This window comes from Dasypus novemcinctus, chromosome 6 (genome assembly GCF_030445035.2).
Source record: "Dasypus novemcinctus isolate mDasNov1 chromosome 6, mDasNov1.1.hap2, whole genome shotgun sequence".
In the NCBI taxonomy this organism is placed as follows: Eukaryota; Metazoa; Chordata; class Mammalia; order Cingulata; family Dasypodidae; genus Dasypus; species Dasypus novemcinctus.
The window spans coordinates 15,459,080-15,485,079 of NC_080678.1; the positions used below are offsets into that span (position 1 = coordinate 15,459,080).

Sequence of the window (26,000 nt, forward strand, 5' to 3'; positions counted from 1 at the left end):
ACAGTACAGATTTCCATTAAATGGCAAACTTTCACCTGAGATGTAAGATGTAAAGTAAACAAATAATGTACAGCTTATCTAATTCATATGCATGATGTACAAATTATAAAAGTGCATTTTAAGTGTTGTATATAAAATACTGCAAAATAAATAAAATATAGAAATTAAAACTCTTGTGGCAATTCAGTAAACTAATTTTAAGAAGATAGTTTAATGATTTTTCAATTTGTGAAGTTTTGTTTTTCCCATTTTTTATTATCATTATTTTTTAATGCACATATCCAACCGGATGACCATAGTGAAATAGTTTTGAGTTAGTGTTGACAAAGTCAGTTACAATAACTGCGAAAGGCAGTCTGGTTAACTCAACTTGATCTGATCAGTTGTAAGGAGTGAGTAAGTCCCGGCCCTCTAGTAAGAAGGCACGTTTGCGTGAGAGCCCACATACGTGCCGCATTCACCCGTCCTTGATGTATACCTCTGTATACAAGGATTCGACAGCCTTCTGGCCTGCCGCATCTGGAACACAGTGCAAAGCTAAGGTTAGAGTTAACCTATACTGGGGAGAGGGAGGAAAAGAGAATGTTTGCTGATAGTCATAGCTAGAAAGAGCCCACTCTGCCCCCACCACAAAGCACAAAACACAAACGCCCTGCTCCAGCTTTTCCTCTTCCCAACAGACATTGTTTTTGCAGAGAGTCTCTCATACCTGACTGCTGAAAAGGTCACATGAATCAAAGGCAGTTACAAAATCAACACCTATTAAAGTGACTTCTTAGATATTCCAAAATAGATATAAGTAGAATGACTTATTTAAGAAATGAGATAACATATTTCTATTTACTGATCTGTGGGTACTCTAACCAGGACACTGTTAAAAGATAAGATTACTACCAGGAAAATATTAAAAGCACAGAATATTTAGCATTTATCATAAATCTAGGTATCAGACCACATTCTTCAGAAGAAAATCTTATATTTTAAACCACTTAAAATTTTTTCATGACCAGCAGAATTCATATTTTCAGAGTCAAATCTTATTTCTGTGGTGTACCTGAACATAAATTGAAAACATTTTTCCTACTATTTCTGAGTGTTTTATTTTTCCCATTTTATTACATACTAGCACAAAGATAATCATGGCAGTAAGAAGAAGCAGGCTTTTAAATTAAGCTACAAGAAAGTGACCTGATAAGGAAAATACTGGCTGAGAGCATTTAAAGGCTCCAGCTACTCAATGGTCTTTAATGGCACTATTTAGTCAAAAAGCTTAACTGAAATTAGAGGAAGTAGAGAAACTGAATGTTTACAAAACTATATACTGCTCTAAGGAAGGTAACTTAAATGATTAGGTCATATACCATATCAAGAATCTGTTAAGTTAAAACAAATCTACTGCTACTGACAAGTAATAATTCCTAAAAAAAAGCAAGGAAACATTCATTCCTTAGTTGCCCTGCTTGTGCATTTAAGACAATACAATGCACAGAAAGTTGTGTAGACATAACACTACAAGGAAGCATTAAATTAGAAATGCATTATTTTCTGCAAGTCCAACTGGTATGAAAGTCAACATGCAAATAAATCTCAATACAGAGAGAATCCAGGATTAGGGGAAGAGGAGGAAAAATAACTCAACAGGATGCGGGAGGGGACCCAGGGGGGCAGCACCCCAGGGGGCAGGAGACATACAGAAGATGCTGATCTGCCAGGTCCCCGCTGGGCCACGATGGCGCCAGAGACAGCTTTAATCCAACTGTGCATCTCCTCGGGGCTATCAGCCTAAAAGAAAGGAAAGAACTCATACTATTTTTTCTCAAAATAGCCTCTACTTCTATAAATCCAGTGTATTTATTTTTGATAATGTAAAAAGTCACCAATAAAATCATTCCAAGGCAAATTTTAGAAATCACTTTTTTAAAACAGGTTTTGCTGAGTGTGTTATTTATTACACAGAGATACAAGTTAGGCACTTAACATTTTAAGGTCAGACACATCAAAAGTGTCAAATACTGCTGGAGGGAACACGAGAGGGAAAGTCAAAGGAAGATTTAATTTTGTTCTATCTGCTGCAATACCATCTGAATCTGCTACAGGAATATTTATCGGTGCAATTAAGAAAACCATCTTGACATCATTTTTCTAGAAAGAACTTTTGTGTACCCTAAATTCTAAAGGAAGGACTGGTAACCATATTCTAAAAAACTATATTCCTTTGACAGGAATTGGCTTTCAGTGTGAAACATTGTTAATTACTGTAACATTAATCCAATGAAGGCCATTAAGCCTGCTCCTTGCAAATGTTAAAAGATACAAAATAATATTTTCTAAACAAATACATTAATAAAGACTTTATCTTTTAAAAAGTCTTCATTAATATACTTTTTAAAAGGAAAAACTCCTAAGCAGGCAAAAGGTAAAGAGTCTACTTTTATTTATTAACTAAGAGAAATCAATTTGGCAAAATAGAGGTTTAAAAATGTTTATGTTCTAATATTCTTAATCTAGAATCATCCTACAAAATAAGAAATTCAGACAAATTTGTACACAAAGACAATCATCATCACATTATTTACCACAGTAAATATCTGAAAACTATGTAAGTGAATGCTCAGCAACAGAGTAATAGAGATAGTTTAATTATGGAACTGGCATATAATGGATGATAGTACAGTCCTAAAAAGGTCTTCAGAGAATTTTTTTTTCCCCTTTAGGAGGCACCAGGAACCAAATCTGGGACCGTCTCATGTGGGAGGCAGGTGGTCAACTTCTAAATACTACTTAGTTCTATTTCATTAATTCATAACAAAAGAATACCCATTCCCTGAACATATGATCAACTAATGACTCTATGCATCGCATCTTTTTAAGTTGGTGAATTTTATTAAGTTGTCACTTTTCTTAATGTCATAAGCAACAAACTTATTTATGCTTTATTTCACCTCTAAAATTATTAATTTCTTCTTAGGATGACCTATAATCTCCAAATAAGTATCTTACCTGCACATAGAAGGTTCGAGATGTTGTTACAATTTCAAAGAGGTTGTCCCTCATCATTATGTCACTGTTAACAAAAAATTATCCATGATTCTTAATTAGTAGTTGATTGATGGTTTTTCTATTACTTGAATACCCAGTACACCAAGGGTCAGTAAGAAAATATTACAGATAACGACTGATTTAACAAAATCAAATTATCTTTTCATTTTATTTTTATTTTTGTATTAAATTTTATATATATTTTTATATTTATATATCTTTAGGAAAAGTATATAAGCAACTTTAAAATTCAAGGTTTTCAACTGTGAAGAAATCAATTTACTCAAATAAGCTCTGGCATAGCTAACATATTTTTCTGCAAAGCTCTATTTTGCAGCAACCTTGAAATACTAAAATTATATTACATCAATGTGTCACTGTTCATAGTATAACAATAAGCTATTTATATTACATTTTCCTTTGCATTAATAAGCTTAAGGATTCTGCTTCCTAATTTTTAGCTTTCAAACAAAGAAACAAAAAATTCAAACCTTTAACAGGGTTTTGGAAATCTTACCATACCCCAACTCTAAAGAGTTAACGATAACAAAGGTCCTATTATCATAAAAATATAATCTGTAAGCACATGTCAGGCATCAAGTCAGAGCTGATTCTTACCTCTGCTTACATTCCTGGACTTTATGAACCTCTTTAAGTGGTATTACTCGGAGAGGTTCCTTTTCCTGCCAAAAAGCAAACAAACAAATACATGACATTTATTCTTAAAATCCTTTTAAGGGTTAGCTACCTAATAGAGATATCTATGTGGATATCATGCTTCTTTCTAGAAGCACTTCCAAACCAAAAATTACCTTTTTAAACCATCCATCACCAGAACTATAAACCTTATATATGTTTGTCTAAAACACGGAAAGTGGCATATAACCCATATTTACATTATTTCCGGCCTTCCAAGTGTCAGTGTAGATTATAAAAAGCCCATTAAAGGAAGTGCATGTGGGTCAAACGATTGAGCTCCTGCCTACCACATGGGAGGTACCCAGTTCGGTTCCCAGTTCCTCCTGAAGATGAGAAAGACAGCGAGCAAACACAATGGGCAGCGCAGCAAGCTGACACAAGAAACACAAGGAAAACATAAAGAGAGACACAACAAAGCAAGGAGCAGAGGTGGCTCAAGTGGTTAGGGGCCTCCCTCCCACATTGGAGGTCCCAAGTTCAGTCCCCAGTACCTCCTAAAAAGAAGACCAGCACACAACGAAACAGACAAAGCACATGCAAACAACAATGGGATGGGGAGAAATAAATCTTAAAAATAAAAAATAAAGCCCATTAACCTGCATATGCAGTAAGTGGAGTACTTCCTCTTTTGGACTGTTATTTTGATATACAAAGCACCAGACGAGTGAACATTCACCCACTTTGACTTAAATATTTATATGAAAATGGCAATTATTTTAACAAGGACCATTTACAGAACATCTACTAAATGTCAGGACACCTGCTAAGTTTTAAATGTGTTCTCTCACTTGAACTTCCCACAACCCCATAATACATGCACTTTTTTAAGGAGGTACTGGGAATTGAACCCAGGACCTTGTACATGGAGGCACTCAACCTCTCAGCTACATCTACTCCCCAATCAGAGTTGGTTTTCTCATTTGTTGTTTTGTTTGTTTTTAGAAAGTACCAGCGACTGAACTCAGGACCTCATATATGGGAACCACATGAGCACATCCGCTCCTACATGTACTATTATTCACCTGAAGAAACTGCAGATTAAACCTGTTATGCACCTCATCAAAGGTTACAAAGCCAGATACGACACAAACATAAGAGATAACCAGTCCCTAATAACATATTTATACTGTACTTTCCATGAAATACTATATACTATAGATTTCATTGATTATATGAGACCGTAAGATGAAGACAGACTGTATTTCATGTAGCACTAAGAAAAAATTAAACCATGACAGTTCTTAGATTAAAATCACTTAAACTTTTTAAAAGAAGTTTTTCTTTAAAAAAAATTCTGTTGTTTTTGAGTTGTAGGATTTCTTTATATACTCTAGATATTAAACCCATATCAGATATGTGGTTTCCAAATATCTTCTCCCATTGTGTAGGCTGTCATTTTACTTTCATGATAAAGTCCTTTGAGGCACAAAAGTTTTTAATTTTTATGAGATTCCATTACCTATTTTTTCTTTTGTTGCTTGTGCTTTGGATGTAAAGCCTAAGAAACCATTTCCTTATAGAAGGTCCTGAAGATGCTTCCCTACATTTTTTTTTAGGAGTTTTAGAGTTCCAGTTCTTGTACTTAGATATTTGATCCATTTCGAGTTCATTTTTTGTATATGGTGTACTGCAGAAACAGCAAACCCTAAGTTCTGGACTATAGTTAATAAAAAGCAATGTTGGGAAGTAGATGTGGCTGAACCAGTTTGGCGTCTGCCTACCACATGGGAGATCCTGGTGCCTCTTAAAGGAAGAAGAGCAGATGCCGCCCCGCCACAATGAGCTAGACACCATCCCCACCGCAAATGAACAAGATGCCATCCCCATTGCAAATGAGCTAGACGCCATTCCCACCACAATAAGCAGATGCCACAAGCCGGTAGATGCCTCAGCCACAGTGGATGTGGCTCAGGTCATTGGGCACTCAACTCTCACATGAGGTCTCAGGTTCAGTTTCCAGTGCCTCCTGGAGAAAGTGAGCAAACAATGAACAGACAGACGAGATAACCATGTCGGGGAGGAGGGGAGATTATAAAGGAAAATAAAGTCAATAAATAAATATTTTTTTTTAAATGCAATGTAAGATAACTAAGCTCAGGAGAAACAATAAGTACTCAATTTTCCATCATCTCAATAAGTGCTAGACTGTAAACTGCATAAAAAGACAGGACTGGGAAGCAGATGTGGCTCAGGCAGCTGAGCTCCCGCCTACCACACAGGAGGTCTGTGGTTCAGTTCCTGGTGCCTCCTAAAGAAGACAGTGAGCTGGCATGATGGGTAGGTGCAACAAGCTGATACAACAAGATGATGCAACAAGAGACACAAGAAGAAAAACATAATGAGAGACACAACAAAGTAGGGAGCAGAGGTTCCCACTGCCTCCTAAAGAAAACAAGCTGACATGTCGATCAGGGGTGGGAAGCAGACACGAGATGGAGCAATGAGAGACACAAGAAGAAAAAAACGAGAGACACAACAAAGCAGGAAACAGAGGCAGCTCAAGTGATTAAGCACCTCCCTCTTACATCAGAGGTTCCAGGTTCAGTTCCCAGTGCCTCCTAAAGACACAGCACACAGCCAAGTTGGAACAATGAGGGGGTGAGGAGAAATAAATAAATCTTTAAAAAAAGAAAAAAAAAGGGCCTGTATCTGTCCTCTTACTCTTTGGATACCCAGTGCTCACCCCTCTTTACAAAAGTTGGTTTAATAATACATAGTTTATCATACTGTAAGTTGCATGGCATATCAGCAAAAATAGCCTCTTAGAAACAAGTAATATCCATTATGTGAGATCAGATACAATAAAACTGACTTAGAATAGAAAAAAAGTTTTATTTTGAAGTAAGTTCAGACCATATTAGAGTAACAAAATTGTACAATGGATTCTATATTATCTTGCACCATTCTCCAAATATTAGTATTTTACATTGGCTTTATGAGTCTCTGCATACCTGTATATGAATATTTATGTGTACATATATTTTTTCTGAAATGTAAGAAGGTAAGTTGTGGACATCCTGCATCTTTACCACTAAATACTTCAGTGTGTATTTCCTAAAACACAGTACAACATTACCACAGTACAATTTATAAGAAAAATCAGAAAATAAACATTGTTGATGCTAGTACTATTATCTAATCCACAGGCCATATTCAGATTTCATTAATTATCCCACCAGTAACCTAACTATCAAAAGAAATTAAAACTGCTTTTTGATCCAGGGCCACCCCCTTTATTTAGTCATCACAACAGTCTCCTTTACTCTGGGACAGTTCCTCAGTCTTTCTCTTTTGTGACCTTGAGAGATTTTCAAGAGTCCAGGCCAGTTACTTTGGAAACTGTCCTTCAAACTGGGCTCATGATTAGATTCAGGTTATGCATTTTGGCACAAAACCACAGTTGTGAGGATGAGTTCCTTTCAATGTGTCAATATCATCAATGATTCCTGCTTGAAATGATTCTTATTGTAGAAGCTGTCAAATGGTGATTTTTCTAATTCCATCATTCTGTCTAGGTTTATTAATGGGAATTTTACTCTAAGAAAAAGCTTTTCCTTCTCCACTTATTTATTCATGACTTTTTAAATTCTTAAGGTTATATATAATCCATTAGTATCATTATTTCTGTTACTCAAATAGTCCCAGTTATGACCCCTGGGAGCCCCTTCAAGCTGGCCTGTGTCCTTCTTGACAGGTACCATCACTCTTTGAGCCACTTCCTTACTTTCTGGTACAACTAGATGTTCCATGCTAGCTTATACTTTGTCTGCTCTAGATCTGAAATCAGACACTTCAACAAGCAGCCCTGCTTCCTTTTGTTAGAAAATGGCATATAGAGTTGCTTCTGAGAGAAAGTATTTGTCAACCTTTGCAGTGGGCCTTAGCCAGAAGCCCCAGCTCTCCTCATTCTTTCTTACCGCTGCAGGGTACTCCCCTATGCAGAAGGCCCCAGGTTTACCCAACCATTCTTCTATATATGGGCATTTCAGACATCTCCAATTATGGTGTGCAATGGATAACTTTGTGCATAGATATTCTCTTTCTGTGAGAAATGTATCTTTCAGATAAATTCACAAAAGTGGGTTCGGCAGTTCAAAAGCTAAACACATACGTAGTTTTGTTAGATAGTGCCACATTACCCTCCAAAATGACTTGGTCAACTTGTATTCTCACCAGAAATATTTGAGAGTACCTACATTCCAGCAGTCTTAGCATCAGAATGTGCTGTCCTACTTTTAAAATTGGCCAATATGATAGTTAAGAAGTAATATTTCAGTGCAGTTTTAATTTGCATTTCTCTACTTATGAGTGATAAGTATTTTTTATATGTTAAGAGCCATTTTTATTTCTTTTTAAACAAATTGCCTATTTATATCTTTTGCTCATTTTCCTATAGGATATTTTCTCAATTTTTTTTTTTTTTAATTTGAAACATCATCAACTTTGACTAAAGTTGAAAATACAGTGAAAAGAATTCATTTTCCTAAACTATGTCTGACTGCGTTGCTGACTATGGCTTCACTACCGAGTATGTTAGTATGTATTCTGTACAAAACCTTCTCTTATATAATCATAATACAACCATCAAAAGAGAGTTAATAAAATTTCTTTTATTAAAGCAGAAGAGTTCAGTTCAGAACCAGAGAATGCATTTACTTGTCATGTTTCTTTCTTTCATTAGTCTAGAACAGTTTCTCATTCATCCCTTGATATTCATAATCTTGACACTTTTGAAGATAACGGCCAGTTATTTTGTACACTGTCCCTTATTTGAGTGTGTCTAATGTTTCATAATTAGACTCAGGTGATGCATATTTGGCTGAATTATCACAGAAGTGATGCTGCAATCTTCTCATACTATGGTAAATGACTAATTTGCCTCTTCAGTTTTTTAACTTGATTACCTGATTAAAGTGGTATATACCAAGCTTCTTCATGGCAAGTTACTCTTTTCCCCTTTGTAATTAATATGTATTTTGTGGGTACACTGAAACTATGTACATATCCTCTTCCTCAAACATACATACATGTACACATACATAATATTTATTTCTGTATGGGGCTCATGGATTCTTATTTTATTCAACAGATAATAATCCGTTACCATCATTAAGCATTTTGATTCTCAAACTATCCCTAAATTTGGCCAGGGGAAATTTCAAGCCAAATTTCAAGTTGGCTTCTGAGTTCTTGTAACATGTCCCTATCATTCTGTGGGTACTTCCTTGCATTCTGACATAAGACTTCAAAGCTCATCTGAGACTTCTGTCCTAGCTCCAGAATCTGCCATTTTGCCATGGAGCCCAGGTTTCATTTAGTGGAAAATGGTATTTTCTCAGTAGAAAGACCTATGGAGTTATACTCTACAAATAAAGGTATACATATATATAAACAAATAAGACTTTTAATCTATATGTTTATTTCTACAACTATCTGTATATAGTAAAAGTTCACATCAATATATTCAATTCCAGTTGAATACTAACACCTTCTCTTTTTCTATATGTTACTCCCTTCAACAGCAAAAAATCTGGCTTTTTTTATCCTTAATATAGTTCTCATCTTATCAGTAAGCATGTACTTAACAGTTCTCCTGTCTCTGCCTCCCCCCTACCCCCATGTGGATGCCCGCCTCTCCCTACTCCACACTAAGTGGATCCCTCCAGAGGACAGCCTCTTCTCATCCTTGCTGGGCTCTGAGTCCCCACAAAGGCCACCCTGGTTTCTTCTGTTCCATGCCCACATACCCTTAGACTCCACTATTGCTCTGCTTCACCTAATGACTTTAGGTTTGAATGGCTTGAGATCGATGGGGTGGGGAGTAGAAGGAGGTAAAGAAAACAAGGAAGAATCCCCTCATATTTAAAATTCTTTATATGTTAGGGATATTAATCTTTCTCTGCTTTTTGTTGCAAACAATTTCTCCAGTTTTTCAGTTGTGCACATAAATTTTATACTTACTGAAAAACACTTTTAAGCCCTTATCTTTTAGAGGTACATACTGAAATATTTAAAGATGAAACAGTGAGATACGTAACATTTGCTTCAAAGCACAAGGGTGGAAATAGGTGTTGATACAGATGAAACGAGGCTATGTGTTGACAATTATGAAAGCTGTGTGAAGGATATATGCAGGTTCAATACACAATTCTTTCCACTTGCTTTAGGTTTAAAATGCCCCACAATAAGAAAATTTTATGTAAAAGAGCTCTTTTATACTTTAGACATCCATTCAATTATATATCACTCTTATACGTATATAAAAAGAAAAATTAAAAGCAAAATAAATTGGTTAAGGTTTTTTTTAACTTCATATTCAAATTCCAAATATTCTGAATCATTTTTTGACTTGCCGCCATCAATGGCAATGTTTTTCATTCCGTACCATTCTCTGAGCCAATAGAGCATCTGTGGTGCAGCATTTCTTAAGAATGTTCTACTCTGTCACCAAGATTTTTTTCCAAGCTGCCAATAGGCTCTGATGCCGCTGTGTTCTTGATCTGACCCAAAGCCGCTGTGTACACAACAGTGATGACAGCAATGGCACAGCTGCCATCCGACCACCACCACGTCGTCCCAACCTTAACACACATCCTTACAACTTCAGAAATGTTCAATTCTGGAGGAACTGTGTATGTTAGTCATTGAAAGATCAATAACTATAAAAAAAAAACTTCAAGTTTTCTACTTTACCTGTTTCCTAAAAACTTAGATTCCTAAATACACACAACATATTTACCCTGCCTCTTGATAATTATTCTTTTCTCTTAGATTTCAAAGCACAATGTCCAGTATGCAGTAGGTTTTATATAATAATTCTTATTTCATTATATTAAAATTACTGAGTGGGGAGAGGATGTGAGAACACGTCAACTTCTGTGGCATCACTAAATTCCTGAAGGCCTGAGACCATCTCTGACTGCTGTCTTTATTCCCAGTTCCCAGACAGTGTTCTAGGAAACCAGAAATCTCAATAAATATCCATTAAGTATATGACTCTTCCCAAGAACACTGGTGTTAAGTGAAATCATGGAATCCCTCAACTGCCACACAAGCACAAAAGCAGCCTTCTGTGACAGTGAGGATGGTACTTCTTTGCCCCCTCTTTTTTCATTACCCTTGTCCATCTTCTTCAGTGCCATATCTCCACTTCTTAGCTTATCACTTGGCCCAGAGTAAGCACTGAGAGTTTGGGAAATGAGAGAACATACATATACCTCTTAATCTCCTCCATACAACTCATGCCCCATGCTCTGCTTTCTTCACTTCCCACACTCTTCTTTCTACACTCCTTTGCACATCACATGCAAAAACATACTTTTGGGCCCTTCCCCAGAACGAGTCTGGTACTTTCTAAACCAAGTAATGATAACTTCCAGTTGAGGCTCTTAGAATTTGAAGTCTGAAAAAGGCCCCATGCTAATTTAGTTATTTCTCCTCCATTAGGTCATTTTTCACTCAAAACTATCTACTGATTATCTACCAGATGCCAAAAGGAACTCAAGAAGCTCATTTAGTTCAGTGGTAAAAATAAGTCTGCATGTAACTGCAAAATACAGTGGGAAGTATTCTGATAGAAGTATGCACAGGGTACCATGGGCACATAGGGAGAAGGTACTTATTCCAGAGTCCAAATGCTTTCCAGAAGAACTGATGCTTGAGGTTAAGCTTAAAATAGTACCTTTCTATTCTCTAGTGCTCTGCTATCCAATAAATAGCAATTAATTATGCAGTTATTTAAATTAAAATTAAATCAAATTAGTTTTACTTTTAAAATGAAATAAAATCAGTTCCTCAGCCACACCAGTCATATAGCCAATAGCACAGGACAGTACAGACATAGAACATTTCCCTTGGTGCAGAATGGTCTACTATCTACTGGGCAGTGCCATTCTGGTGCCTTCATTCAAATAAAGTACATGGTTCCCTTCTCAAAAGGTGCCACTAAACAAGAAAAGGTAGGACAGATGTTTTAAGTACAGAGTTGTATTCAATTTATCCAACAATCTATTGCAGGATTCAATATTTTAATTAAGAATAAAACTCAAACAATCAAAAGAGGTACTTTCAATCTTTGATTCTATCTTCAGATATGGTAAAAACACCTTATGGGAAAACACATTAAGTGTCAGTCTGATGATTTTTCATAAAAGCTATTAAGAAAAACAGACAAATTAGGAGAAAATATTTTAGAATATTACATTAATATTTCTTTAATTGTACCTTTATTTAAAAAGTAACTTTAAAGAAGTTATAGCTTTGCTGTCTTAGACTGGGAGTAAGTCTAGAGTTAGAATCCGAGCTCCACTGCTTTCTGGCTGAGTGAACTCAGGCAATTTACTTCCCCTTCGTATCAATCTCCCCATGTTTAAGATGAGGGTGATAACCCCACCTACCTAATAGGGAGTTGTTAGCATTTTAAAAGTGTATAGTGTGTCAGCTCTCTGAAAACATCATATCACGTCTTCTTTATACTCCTCCCCCCAGGTTAAAAGAAATGCTGTTAGGTATTTACAATAACACTGTCAAATTAAAATTCATTTGTTCTCCTATGGGCAATGTGGGCAATCTGGCAATGGCTGCCAAATTTCTGTCTAAATACTCATGAACTATAACATAACAAAAGTACAATACTAATACAGCGTATTAATAACAGGGGAAATACAGGGAAAAGACACGCCAAATATAAGCTATGGACCATAATTAGCAATATTTTGTTGATGTTCTCTCATAATCTATAACAAATGTTCCATAACAACACAAGGTATTGGTGGAGGGATGATGTATGGGAATTCTGCATGTTACGCATGATTGTTTTGTAAACTCACAACTTCTCAAATTAAAAAACGTATTTTTTTAAAAAGTCAATGTAAAATAAGAAGAGAAAATGTCAAGAGAAGGCGGACTTTGGGAGACTTAATTAATCCTTTCCATCAGTCCCTCTATTGCTCCTTTAAGGAAATTTATAGACTGGGCGGTCCTGATATTTTAAACCTTTCAAGGTAGACTGCCTCTTTGAAAATGTATTTACTTAAAATGTATTTAACAAAAATACTACTACCGGAAAGCATCACAACAAGAACAAAAACCTGAATTGTCTGTATCTCTCAAAACCAGAATTTAATTATTCGAAAAACAGAGAGCAGGACAAAAAAGTATACAAGTAATCACCAAAATGTAACAGTTTTTCAAATATTTTTAGAACACTTATGACATAGCAACATACCAGTTCAGATTTGAAGTAGCCTATTGTGTTTTCATCCAACTGAAAATATCTTCTCTTCCAGTTTTTCATCTACCAGAGATGAACACAGACATAAGACTCTTGTTTCTAAGAATGTCAAATGTCAAACACCACTTAGTCTGATATGAACCCCACAATTAGAAATGCCAAGCACTGAACAAACCTCACTAACCTCCCTTAGTGAGGAAATACACAAAACTTCTCCCCACGTTCCCAACCCAGACTTTGAACTCCTAATTCAACTTTGGTGGCTGACTTCCAGCTTTTATCACATGAATTTATAGTATAATTTCAGGAATCTGGAGACTATTTTTAATGCTCTAAAAGTTGTTTTTTTGGTTTTGTTTTTAAGTGCTTTCATCCCCACAAAGCAATGTTATCAATAGTTCAAGAGCAAGTACTAGAAATACTATTTAACCACATCCATCTTAAAATGGATGACTCCTACCAGTTCTTTACACACAGTAGTAAAAATATTTAATAAAGTAATCTATTTTGTACAAATGTTTTTGGTAAACAAAATAGTTTTATGAAAATATTTAAATATCTTTAAGCCATTGACATTTTGGACTTAAGAGTAGAATGGGAAAAAAAAGGATTATCTACTAAAAAGCTCTAATTAACACACAACTAAAGATCACAGCCTAAACAGACGACGACCTAACCTGTAGACATTCTAAAGTGAGGATCCTCAAGCCCTGACTTTCAATCCCATCACCTACAAAGGGTCAAGATCTAGGGCAGGAGGACTTAATTTTAAGTATTTCTTTTCTTTTCAAACTTTATTTTCCCATGAACTTCTAGAGATTTTGTTCACACAAAAAGAAGAGCTTCAATTTTAAAAGGTACTGCAGAAACTTCAGGGACCCTGAGAGTCTCCCTCATGGATGTGGTGTGTGAGACGCCCAGGCTGACAAGGCTACGTTTGGGGTGCCATACTATGTGCTATGACCTCTCTGAACGGTCGGTTATATATTGACTTTCCCTAAAAAGAAACGAAGCATGAGAGGTAAAGTAGCCCAAGGTCACAGAGCTTTCAACTGAGGTCATTCCTATACCAAATGGAGTTTTTAAGTTTCCACAGCTGCTGCTGAAAGGGGCCCTCCCCCACCCCAGATGCCCCTCTCCCTCCATGTCAGCGATCTCCCCACTAGTGCTTTCTTTCCCCAACCTATTCCTAAGTGGGAAAAATCAACAGAAAAACTTTCTGGAATAAATTTTAACTGTTAGGAAAGTTCACTTAAATTGAAGGCCAGTGGTAATAGGCATAATTACTTAGCTGCCCACACAGCCCAAGGAAATAACAGCACAGGCTTCTGAATAGAGAATAACTCCCTATTCTATCTCCTGTCTCTCCTTCGCAGCATGCTGGACTCCCACTTTAAGTCTTTCATAAAACAAAGCAATCTGTACATTGATTTCAGAGTTAGTTAATTCATACTCATTTTCATTATTTCACATTATTTTGTTAAGCTACTCACCACTGCTCCTTGTTTTACACAATATCCAGCTTTGATAATTGCACTATCTGGAGGTGGTTTAGGACTAAAGTAAGGAAGATGGCTTTGGGACCGTTTCAAATTATTTCTGTCAAAACTTTCACCACATTCATTTACTTCTTCTTTCTAAAATGAAGCAAAGTAAATAAATAAATATTTTCCTCCTTACTTAAATCCAAAGCATACTTTTATATCATGTTATTATCCAAGTAGAAAATCTTAAATTCTATTTTAGTTCATTTAGGAACACAGATTTTCAAGTATAGTTTCCTAATTAAGATACTTTATCATAACTTTTATGTCATTGATTAAACCACAAATTTCCATTTCTCCTGTTTTGCAAACTTTTCCTGGCTCACTTTTAATTTTGAAATAATTATACAAATTCATGAGACATTGTGGAAAAAAAAAAGGGAACTTCACCATTTCCCACAATAGGCAAATTGCATAAATATAGCACAGCATCAAAACCAGGACATTGACACTGGTACAATCCACAAAATTTATTTGCATTTCTTTGGTTTTACACGTACTCAGTAGTCTTTGTGTGTGTATAAATAATTTTAAGCAATTATATCACACAGGTAAATTTGTGTTACCACCACCATAATAATCAAGAACTATTCCATCTCCACAAGGCTGCCTTGTGCTACCCTTTGTTCTCCATCTCTATAATTTTGACATTTTGAAAATGTAACATGGGAAGTGGATTGGCTCAAGTGACTGAGCTCCACCTACTACATGGGAGGTCCCTGGTTCAGTTTCTGGTGCCTCCTAAAGAAGACAGTCACCTGGCACGATGGGTAGGCACAGCAAGCTGGTGCAACAAGATGACACAACAAGAGACACAAGAGGAAAAACATAACAAGAGACACAACAAAAGCAGGGAGCAGAGGTACCTGATGCCTCCTAAAAGAAGACAAACAAGACAGAACTGATGTGACAGGCAGGCGTGGCAAGCTGATGCAATAGGGTGATGCAACAAGAGATTGACAAGGGAAACATAATTAGAGACACAAAAAAGGAAGGAACAGAGGTGCCTCAAGCAATTAGATGCCTCCCTCCCACATGGGAGGTTCTGGGTTCAGTTCCCAGGGCCTCTCAAAGAAGCAAGAAAGACGAACTGACACAGCAAGTATAAAACAATGAGGGGTGGGGAAAAATAAAATAAATCTTTAAAAACAAACCAACAAACAAAAAACTTTAAAAAAAAAAGAGAAGAAAAAGGGAAAACACAAATAGGTTTAAAGTGAAGGCTGGAAAAAGATATTCCATGCAAACTGTAACTAAAAAAGAGCTGGGGTAACTATAATAGTACCAGACAAAATAGACTTAAAATGCAAAAGTGTTATAATAGAAAGAAAGACAGTATATATTAATAAAAGGGGCAATCCACCAAGAAGAAATAACAATCACTTAACCATAGTGTCCCAAAATACATGAGGCAAACACTGGCAAAGCTGACAGGAGAAAGACAAGTCTCTACAATAATAGTTGGAGATTTCAATACACCACCCTCATCAATAGATAGATGATCAATAAGGAAACAGAACTTGAATATTATGATAAATGAACTAGACCTAACAGACATATTCAAAACACTGTACCCCAAAACATCAGGATATACATTCTTCTCCAGTATGCATGGATTATTCTCCATGATAGACCACATGTTGGGACACAAAACAAGTCTCAATAATTTTGAGATGCCAATTCTACCCAAACTGATTTACAGATTCAATGCAATCCCAATGAAAATGCCAACAGCCTATTGTGCAGAAATGGAAAAGCCAATTATCAAATTTATTTGGAAGGGTTACAGGCCCCAAATAGCCAAAAACATCTTGAAAAAGAAGAAACAAAGTTGGATGTCATACCTCCTGACATCAAAGTATATATTAAAAAGATACAGGGAATAAGCAGATGTGGCTTGAGCAGTTGGGCACCCACCCACCACATGGGAGGTCCCTGGTTCATTTCCTGGTGCCTCCTAAAGAAGATGATCAAGACAGCAAGCTAACGTAATAGGCTAGCACAGCAAACTGATGAAACAAGATGATGCAATAAGGAAGCACAATGAGACACCACAAGCAGGGAGTGGAGGTGGCTCAAGCGGCTGGACACCTCCCTCGCACATGGGAGGTCCCAGGTTCGATTCCTGGTATCTCCTAAAAAGAAGACAAGCAGACACAGAGGGCACACAACAGACACTGAGTGAAGACAGCGAGTGCAAACAATTTATTAAAATACATCTTTAAAAAAAAAAAAAAAACTACAGTGGTCAAAACTGCATTGCACAGGCCTAAGGAAAGATATATTGACCAGTGGAATCTAACTGAGAGTTCAGAAATAGACCCCTCACATCTATGATCAACTCATTTTGTTAATTTTAAGATTTATTTTATTTATTTCACCCCAACCTTTGTTGTTTGCACTTGCTGTGTCTCTTTGTCTTGTTTCTTTAGGAGGTATACCAGAATCGAACCCAGGACCTCCAATGTAGGAGAGGCAGGCGCCTAACTGCCTGAGCCACCTCCACTCCCAGATTTGCTGGGTCACTCATGTTGTTGTTCTTGTGTCTCTTGTTGCATCATCTTGTTGTGACAGTTTACCACACCTGCCTGTCATGCCAGCTCATTGTCTTCTTCAGGAGGCACTGGGAACCCAACCAGGGACCTCCCACATGATAGGTGGGAGCCCAATCACTTGAGCCACATTTGCTTCACGATCAATTCATTTTTGACAAGGCTGCCAGGTCCACTCAAGTGGAAAAGAACAGTCTTATCAACAAATGATACCGGGAGAACTGGATATCCATATGCAAAAGAATGAAAAAGGAACCCTATCGCACACCATATACAAAAATTAACTCAAAATGGATCAAAGACCTAAATATAAGAACCAGGACTATAAAACTCCTAAAAGAAAATGTAGAAAAGTATCTTCAAGATCCTGTGGGTAGGCAAAGCAGAAGCAATGAAAGAAAAAACAGATAAACTGGATCTCATCAAAATTAAAAACTTTTGGGCATCAAAGGATTTTGTCAAGTAAGTGAAAAGACAACTCCATTAGTCAGCCAAAGGGGTGCTGATAAAAAATACCAGAAATTGGTTGGTTTTTATAAAGGATATTTATTTGGGGTAGGAGCTTACAGATACCAGGCCATAAAGCATAAATTACTTCCCTCGCCAAAGTCTATTTTCACATGTTGGAGCAAGATGGCTGCCGACATCTCCAAGGGTTCAGGCTTCCTGAGTTCCTCTCTTCCAGGGTCTTGCTTCTCTCTGGGTTCAGGGGTTCCTTTCTTCCCAGGGCTTGCTTCTTCCTGAGCTCAGGGTCCCTCTCTTTCTGGGGCTTCCTTCTCTTTCTTTTGTGAGCTTACATCCCAGGGCTCCAGCTTAAGGCTTCAGCATCAAACTCCAACATCAAAAGCGCTTGCATCAGGTAACAGCTAGTTTATAAATGGGGATATGACTGAAAATGGTAGTCTAGTTATGTAAATGCCAATTGACAGAATGCTTGAGAATAATCTAGGAACTGGATAGCACAGTAAACCAAGAGGTGGATGAGAATTGTGGCTCATGGTACACATGTAAGAGCATCCTTTGTTAGCTAGAACAAATGTATATCACTACTGCAGGGTGTTGGGAATGTGGAGAAGCACGGGAAAAATACAGCTGGAGTGACTTATGGACTGTGGTTAGTAGTAATAATTTAATATTCTTGCATCTATGCGAAAGATGTACTGTGTTGACAACGAGGCAGTATGGAAAATGTGAGCCAAATGTATACTACAGACATGATAACAATCAGATGATATTATTTTATCTGTAGCAAATGACACGCCACATTGTGGTGTGTTAATGGAAGGGTGTTGTTTGGGAATTCTGCACATGTGCATGACTGTTTTATAAGTTTACTACTTCTGTCATAAAAAAATATATTTAAAAAATAATAATAGGGTGGGTTGGGGGAAAAAACACACCAAATATAAGATAAGGACTATGATTATTAAGATTTTGACAATATTCTTTCATAATTTGTAACAAATGTCTCATGACAATGCAAGGTGTTGGTGGACGGTTGATGTATGGGACCCCTGTATGATGTTATGCATGTTTGCTTTGTAAGTTCACAACTTTTACTATACACTTAATTGTTTATGTATGTTCATATATAAATGATATAAAGATAGTAATAGGATTGATTAGGGGAAAAATACTTTGTTTAGTAGTAATATTTTGACAGCGCTCTTTAATTATTAGTTAAAAAGGTTTAAAAACAATGCAAGTTATTGGTGGTAGCATGAGATGTTATATGTTTGTTTGATATTAATATGTTTGTTTTGTAAGTTCACAACTATTATACACTTACTATGTATGTTTATGTATGAGTGATATATTTCAATAAATTAAAAAAAAAAAAAAGCTTGCACATCGAAAGCTCCAACTCTGTCCTTTGCCATGCCTTTTATCTGTGAGTCCCCACCCACCAAGGGGTGGGAGCTAAACACCCAAATGACGTGGCTCAATCAAAGCCTTAATCATAACTCAGTCACTCCCAATAATAGACCAGATTACAAACATAATCCAAAATCAATTTTTGGAATTCATAACCACATCAAACCACTACAACCACCCACTCAAGGGGAGAAATACATGGAAACCACGTATCGATATGGGTTTAATAGCCAGAATATAAAAAGAAATCCTACAATTCAACAATAAAAAGACACGCCACCCAATTTAAAAGTGGGCAAGAGACTTGAATAGACATTTCTTCAAAGAAGAAATACAAACAGCTAAAAAAGTGCAAGAAAATATGTTTAACATCACTAGCTATTAGGGAAATAGAAATCAACACTAAAATGAGATATCATTTCATACCCAATAGAATGGCCACTATTTAAAAAATGCACATCTACAAGGGGTGGAGAGGATGTGGAGAAATAAGAATGCACATTCATTGCTGATGGGAGGATAAAAGAGTGCAGCTGCTATGGAAGACAGCTTGGCAGTTCCTCAGGAAACTAAGTACAGAATTACCATAAGACCTGGCAATCCTGCTATTAGGTATATAATACACAGAAGAACTGAAAGCAGGGATTTGAATGGTATTTGCACCCCAATGTTTATAGCGGCATTATTCACAACTGCGAAGACAAATAGCCCAAGCGTCCATCAACTGACAAAGGGATAAACAAAATGTGGTATATACACACGATATGCAATATTATTCAAGAGTAATGAAGTCCTGATGCATGTAACAATGTGGATGAACCTCGAGCACATTATGTTGAGTGAAATAAGCCAGACACAAAAAGGACAAATATTGCATGAGTTCACTACTGTTATGATCCAATTATAAGAAGCAAACTCTAAGTCAGAATCTAGAATATAGGATACTAAAAGATACATTGGGGTCTTGTGTGGAATTTCTGTTTAGACTGATGGCAAAGGTTTAGAAATGGATGGTGAATGGTAGCACATTATTGTGAGTGTAATCAACAGCACTGAACTGTACAGGTAAAATGTGGTTAAAAGAGAAAACTTTAGGAGATATATATTACTAGGATAAAAATTAAAATATAAAACAGGACTATACAACACAATGAACCCTATTACAATGGCCTATATATAGGTGATAGTATAAGAATGTTCTTTCATGAATTACAGCAAATACTATTATATTTAAATATATAACATACTTTGATATTAATACAAGGTAGTAATAATAGGGTGCTATATGAGGGGAAAATACACCTAATTTAAATAATGGACAATCAAATTATTTTAATACTCTTTCATCAACTGTAAAAAGGTAAGTACTGTTTAAAAATATTTAAAAAATAGTACATGGGGAGCAGATATAGCTCAAGTGGTTGAGCGCCTGCTTCCCATGTATGAGGTCCCAGGTTCAATACCTGGTAACTCCTAAAAATAGAAAAAAAAATTTTTTTAATTTATATATATATGCACATAACACAATTATTTTTAAAGTGCTATCATCAATAGAAACAAATGTTCCACACTAATGCAAGGTGTTGGTGATGGGGTCATGAATGTAATTCTGTATTTTATCTATGATTGTTTTGTAACTCATAACGTCAATAATTTAAAAATTTTTTTAAGATGCATAACTTCTGATGGCTTGGAAAATGTTTTAAAATAAATCTGATGTATAATTCATGTCTCCATTTCTGGGAAGAAAAAGTGCACAAAAGAAAGGCTTAGAGAAAACATAAGCATGTTAGGTGTTGCTAATCTTCAAGTTCCAAAAATATATTGTGTTGTTTTTTTTTTTGAGGTACAGAGGGTCTGAAATTGAACCCAGGACCAGCCTTATAGGTGGGAAGCTGGGGCTCAACCACATCAGCTTTCCTGAGTAGGTTTTTTCATTTGCTTTGCCTGTTGTCTGCTTTTCTGGTTTTTTTTGTCTTCAGAAGGCACTGAGAACCGAACCCAGGACCTCCCATGTGGGAGGCAGGCACTCAACCGCTTGAGCCACATCCCCAAATTTTTTACAATAAACACATACTTCATGTGTAATAAAAATAAAGTTTTCTTAATATAAGAAAATCTACATTGAACAAATGTTAAAAATATAATTAGGGTTTTTGTATTAATTGAGTGAAGATGCTGTTTTAGTTTTAATAACAACACAAAATATCAGTACACCATAATTAAACCTTCACAGGACAGAACTACTGATGAGTTACCTGAGTTGGAGTAATGATGGGTACGCCACCAACAATATCGGTTCTGTAAGACACCTGCTTCTTCCCACATGGATATTCACCTTGGCGACTTAGGTTATCAGAATGAGGCTGTGAATCTGACTGCTTTGGTACCTGAGATAATAAATCAACATGAATCACCCTGCAAGCAGTATTATGTATGTGACCCTGTTTTATCACAGAATTTCCAACTACTTGTCCATTTACACATAACATATTAATTATTTAAATGTATGTGCATGAATCCTTTAAATTCTCACTATTTTTTCTCTGTTTCAGTAATATTTTTCAATATAGCTTACTTGGGTGGGAACTGTTTTTATGTATTTTTTTCATTTAATCTTAACAGCCATTGGCATAGGGGCATTTCCCCATTTACATAGTAAGGAAACAGAGGCTCAGAGCCATCAGGAAACAGGTTTAGAACCTAGCTGTACCTCCTTCTAGCTAAGTATGAAACTCAACCACTATACTATATTCTCTATTAGAGAAATTAAACATTGTATTATAACTCTTTGCTGTTATCTTGCCCTTCCATCCATTCCCACCTACGATTCTGTAAGGTCCAAGGACATGGATCATGGCTTATTCATCAGCACAAGCCCAAGAACAGAGTCTACTACCAAAAACATGGTTTATGTACTCAATAAATGTTGAAAGACTGACTCAGTGAATAAATAAATCTTTTAAAAAAAAAGTAAAAAGCCTAACACTTTGGAGCCCATACAGATTATTAGGACTGAGGCCCTGTATTTTAGCTTATTCTTCCTCTTTACATTTGCCAATTTAAACAAACAGACATGGATTTTTGTCACACTTTCAAATGACTAACCTTTAAATTTAAAACATACTGATTTTTAAAAATTAAAATCTATGGTAGTAAAAGCTATGTGCTGTTTTTTAAAAAATTAGGTTTCTATTTAGGAATAAACTGTACACATTCTGGACATTCCTTAAAAATTAATAAAGGATCAGAGAGCTCCACACACATACTGTTAGTATAAATGAATGGTTAGTTGAAAGCATACTATACAATTTGATATGCCAAATTCTAATCACTAACACTCCCCCCTTCATGGGTAACTTCTCTACTACTATTCTTTCTTTTTTTAAACAAGGGGAGAAATTTAAAATAGTGACCAATCCACATTGGCATAGACCTAAGGAAAGTAATTAAAGAAAGCCACAGACCAGAGAATTGCATAAAGATGGCAAGATACCATATTTTAGAAGAAGTTAAATAATCACTATTCTCTCACTTACTACCCTCCAACCACTTCTATCTTTAAATTGCCCAGTTCCAAAACCTAATTTTGGATTCCCAAAAATTTTAGCTTCTCTTACACACTACTAAATTACACAGTTAGCCAAAATGTCATTGGGAATGATTCCATAGGAAAGTAAACTGTACATATAGTAAAAAGTAAACCTTAAGTCTCCAAAGAATCTACATGTAAATAAATCAGTACCAATTTCCATAGGAAAGGATAACAAATTACAGTACAAAGACATTTAAATATTTAAATATAAAATACTGGTAAGAGTATTTAGAGTAAAATTAACATAAAATGAATCTTATCAAGACCTGGGAATTTCTTTCATTGCTAAGTTAAATATGTTATCTATACAAAATTGATTTTTAGTAACTGCTATCAATTCTAAATTCATTTTAATAATTATAATTTTGTTGACAACCTAAGGATTTCTATATCTTAATATATTTTCTAAATGTGAATTATAAAACCATGAAAATCACTTATGACAAATTTATCTTAAATGCTTAAGTTTTTTAAACACATAAAATAAAGTTGCAAGACCACAAGAACTATTTAAAAGTTCCCATACTTTAAAATATTTATCTAGTCCCTAATCTGTTTTTCTATCATGCGAAAAACTCAACAGTGTCATCTGTATAACTATTTCATACCATTTATAAACTGGACAGACCAATTCCAGACCCCTCAGTTTGATAAAAAGCCTGAGACCACTCACTACTTTTTCTCTGAAAGCATTAAGAAACCCATGCTAGCTACTTATCACTTCAAATTGAAAAGTGAATTAATCCAGCAAAGTTACTAAAATTTCTCTTTCTAAAGAAAATTTCCAAGTATAACGATATAATGTTTATAAAAATTAAGGATGATCAGTTAAAATCTCCTAAGAATGCATACTTCTGAATTCAGTTAAAAAAAAATTGTTTTCCTGAAACTACACAAACTTAAAATAACTTCTGCTTCATATTATCAGATGCAGTGTGTGGATGTTTTCTGTGACACGGTAATAAGCTATTCTGGTACAAGACAAAAAAAAAAGATTTAACTCTAAGAACAGCTTGAGTTATATTAACTCTATTTTCTTATGATAGCAACATGGAACTATTCATTTTAGAAAGGAACTAATTAGTGACTCACATATGTAGACTTTCAGACCATATATTTCTGAGAAAGAGTCACTTAGGGTCAGTAAATACCTGCACCTCAATAAAAACACCTTTCAATTTATACACAAACCTCACCCAGAACTCCTTCCAGACCCTTTCCCACATGGGTCTCTGTTTCTCTACAAATATGTAAGAAGGGAAAAGAAAAAGCATGAGGGGGTATATCAGGGACTAGGATCCCTTTAACTATCTACTTGTCATTAATAGTAAATTCTCTCAGAAAAGTTTATTTTTGGCTTTAGGAAAAGAGTCAAGAAAAGGATCCAGAGTCCAACAGACTGGGTTTGGATCACAGCTCCACATACCACCAGCTATGAAACCTGTGAAAGTTACTTGATCTTTCTAAGTCTCACTTCTCCAGATAATTTGGTACAAGACCAGCACATCATAAGTAATCAATAAATACTAATGTTCACCAGAAAACCAAAAAGAAAAACACAGATTGGATATAGGAAGACGTAGCACTGGAAAGGAGTACAAGGGCACCCAATCTCAAGGAAGAAGAGAGGGTGAGAGAAGCAGTTTGCAGCCTGACACAAACTCCCCAAGGGCCAGTGGGTAGGACCCCTCTTACTACCACATCTCCAATCCTTATCTCTATACCTCATATCTGAGCCTTCTCCTCCCCTTGTCCTGCTCCTATCTTCAACTTCTGCCCTGTATGACAACAATCCCGTTACAGTTTTGAAGATGGGAATGCCTGGGTGGGTGGCAGGAAAAGTACTCTGAAAGAAAACATCCTCTGAGAGGTAGAACTCAAAAGCCTTTTCCCCCTAGAAACACTGTAAGCAATGGTTAGGTTCCACAGTACTAGACATCATTATTAAGGTACAGAATAGGATTAAACAGGCATTTATGACTGATTTAAGTGTCAAAAGTCATCATGTTCAGGAAAATGTATTCACGTTCTAAACATCTGTCCTTTAAACAAACTGAATATACAACCTGTTGGTAAGCTGGGGATATTAGGTAAGTGTACTTTCAAAATGTAAACATTTTTACATTCTACATCTAGACATTAAAAACTTTCAAAAATATACTTACTGTAATTTTTATAGCTTTGTTCAACACATTTATCCATTCTACTAGGTCCTGCTGATCATTGGCTTGTAAGAAGTATTTCCTCATCCCTGCATTCATAACTGTTGAGAGAAAAAATAAGCTACAACATGCGAAATTTTGTACTTGTTACCTGTAAATTTATGTTCACAGCAGCTGAAAAACATTGATAGTTTTCAATACTGTGACTATTTTGGATTTGACAAAATGTTAGGTCATACCATAAACACTGCTTTTATCACTGGTTAACAAAGGTAAAACTTATTTTTAATGGCCACATGGTTTTTCATTAAATGTATATACGGTATTATAGTTAGCCAATCTCCTGACAATGGACATGTAAGTTATTTCAAATTTTCACATAAAAGGGCAAAATGAAATATCATACACATATACTTTTCCATACTTGAGGTAGTCTTTCTATAAATAAACTGCTTAACATACACTTGATGGGTCAAAGGGAATTCACATGTAAAATGTTTATAGATATTAGGAACTGCCTTCCCAAAAGGTTGAATCCATTTATATTCCTACCAATAGCGGATGTAAAGGCCTATTTCATCTAATATCCCTCACTAGTATTAGTGATTAGCACTTGATTTCAGTGCCCAGCCTCTGTGAAGTGGGGCTGGGAGTCTGCAAATTCTATTTCCTAGACTTCATTGCCAGCTCCAGTCATGTTCTGCCTATGGGAGGCACTGATGGGAGACCGGAAGTTGGCCTTCCTCCCGAAGCAGCACACAGCTAACCACTGCTCCAGAGTCTTTGGACATTACCAACACCAGCCTTGTGGAGTCCTTTCAAACACTAAGCACTAGCTCTATGATGACTTCTCCTCTGAATAAGTTCTGATAACAATACCTCTTCCCTTTTGCCTCTCCAGCCCTTCATTCAGCTTCTCATTTTGGGGTTAATCCAGAATTCCTTTAGTGCTCTTTCAGTCTTCCAACACTTGGGTAATTAATTCCCTATAATCAATCCCGTGTTCAAAATGCTTAGCCTGGTGTGTCTTCCTGGCTAGACCCCGACTGATGCAGCACTCTTGGAAAACCTAACTGGTGAATAAGTATACCTTGCTTAAATGTGAATTTCTCTGATTACTGAGACAATTTAGGTTTGTATGTTTATTGGCCATTTACATTACTCTGAACTTTAACTTACCCATTATTTCTCCTGAGTTGTCCATTTACCTTTTATTGATTTATAGAAGCTTTTGTTTTATTACTAAACTCTTGTCTCATTACAAGTATTTTTTCTAGTCTGTCCTTTGTCTTCCTACTTTGT

The 26,000-nt window shown here is 35.9% G+C and overlaps 1 protein-coding gene across 9 annotated transcripts in view; it reads right to left on the bottom strand.

Moving 5' to 3' along the window:
• PLEKHA1 (pleckstrin homology domain containing A1) overlaps positions 1–26,000 on the bottom strand; it is a 75,532-nt gene that overhangs the window by 3,117 nt on the left and 46,415 nt on the right. For 3 of the 9 annotated variants that reach the window (XM_012527661.4, XM_058298232.2, XM_058298233.2), the window contains exons 5-12: positions 24,702–24,799; positions 21,200–21,331; positions 14,464–14,607; positions 12,965–13,033; positions 3,658–3,722; positions 3,001–3,064; positions 1,693–1,782; positions 479–519 (exon numbers count right to left, since the gene is read on the bottom strand). In XM_012527661.4, coding sequence (XP_012383115.1) covers positions 479–519; positions 1,693–1,782; positions 3,001–3,064; positions 3,658–3,722; positions 12,965–13,033; positions 14,464–14,607; positions 21,200–21,331; positions 24,702–24,799 — 703 coding nt within the window. Of the gene's footprint in view, positions 1–448; positions 520–1,692; positions 1,783–3,000; positions 3,065–3,657; positions 3,723–12,964; positions 13,034–14,463; positions 14,608–21,199; positions 21,332–24,701; positions 24,800–26,000 lie in introns of all 9 variants that reach the window. The other 6 variants (XM_012527660.4, XM_058298231.2, XM_012527662.4 and 3 more) reach the window with 2 other exon arrangements.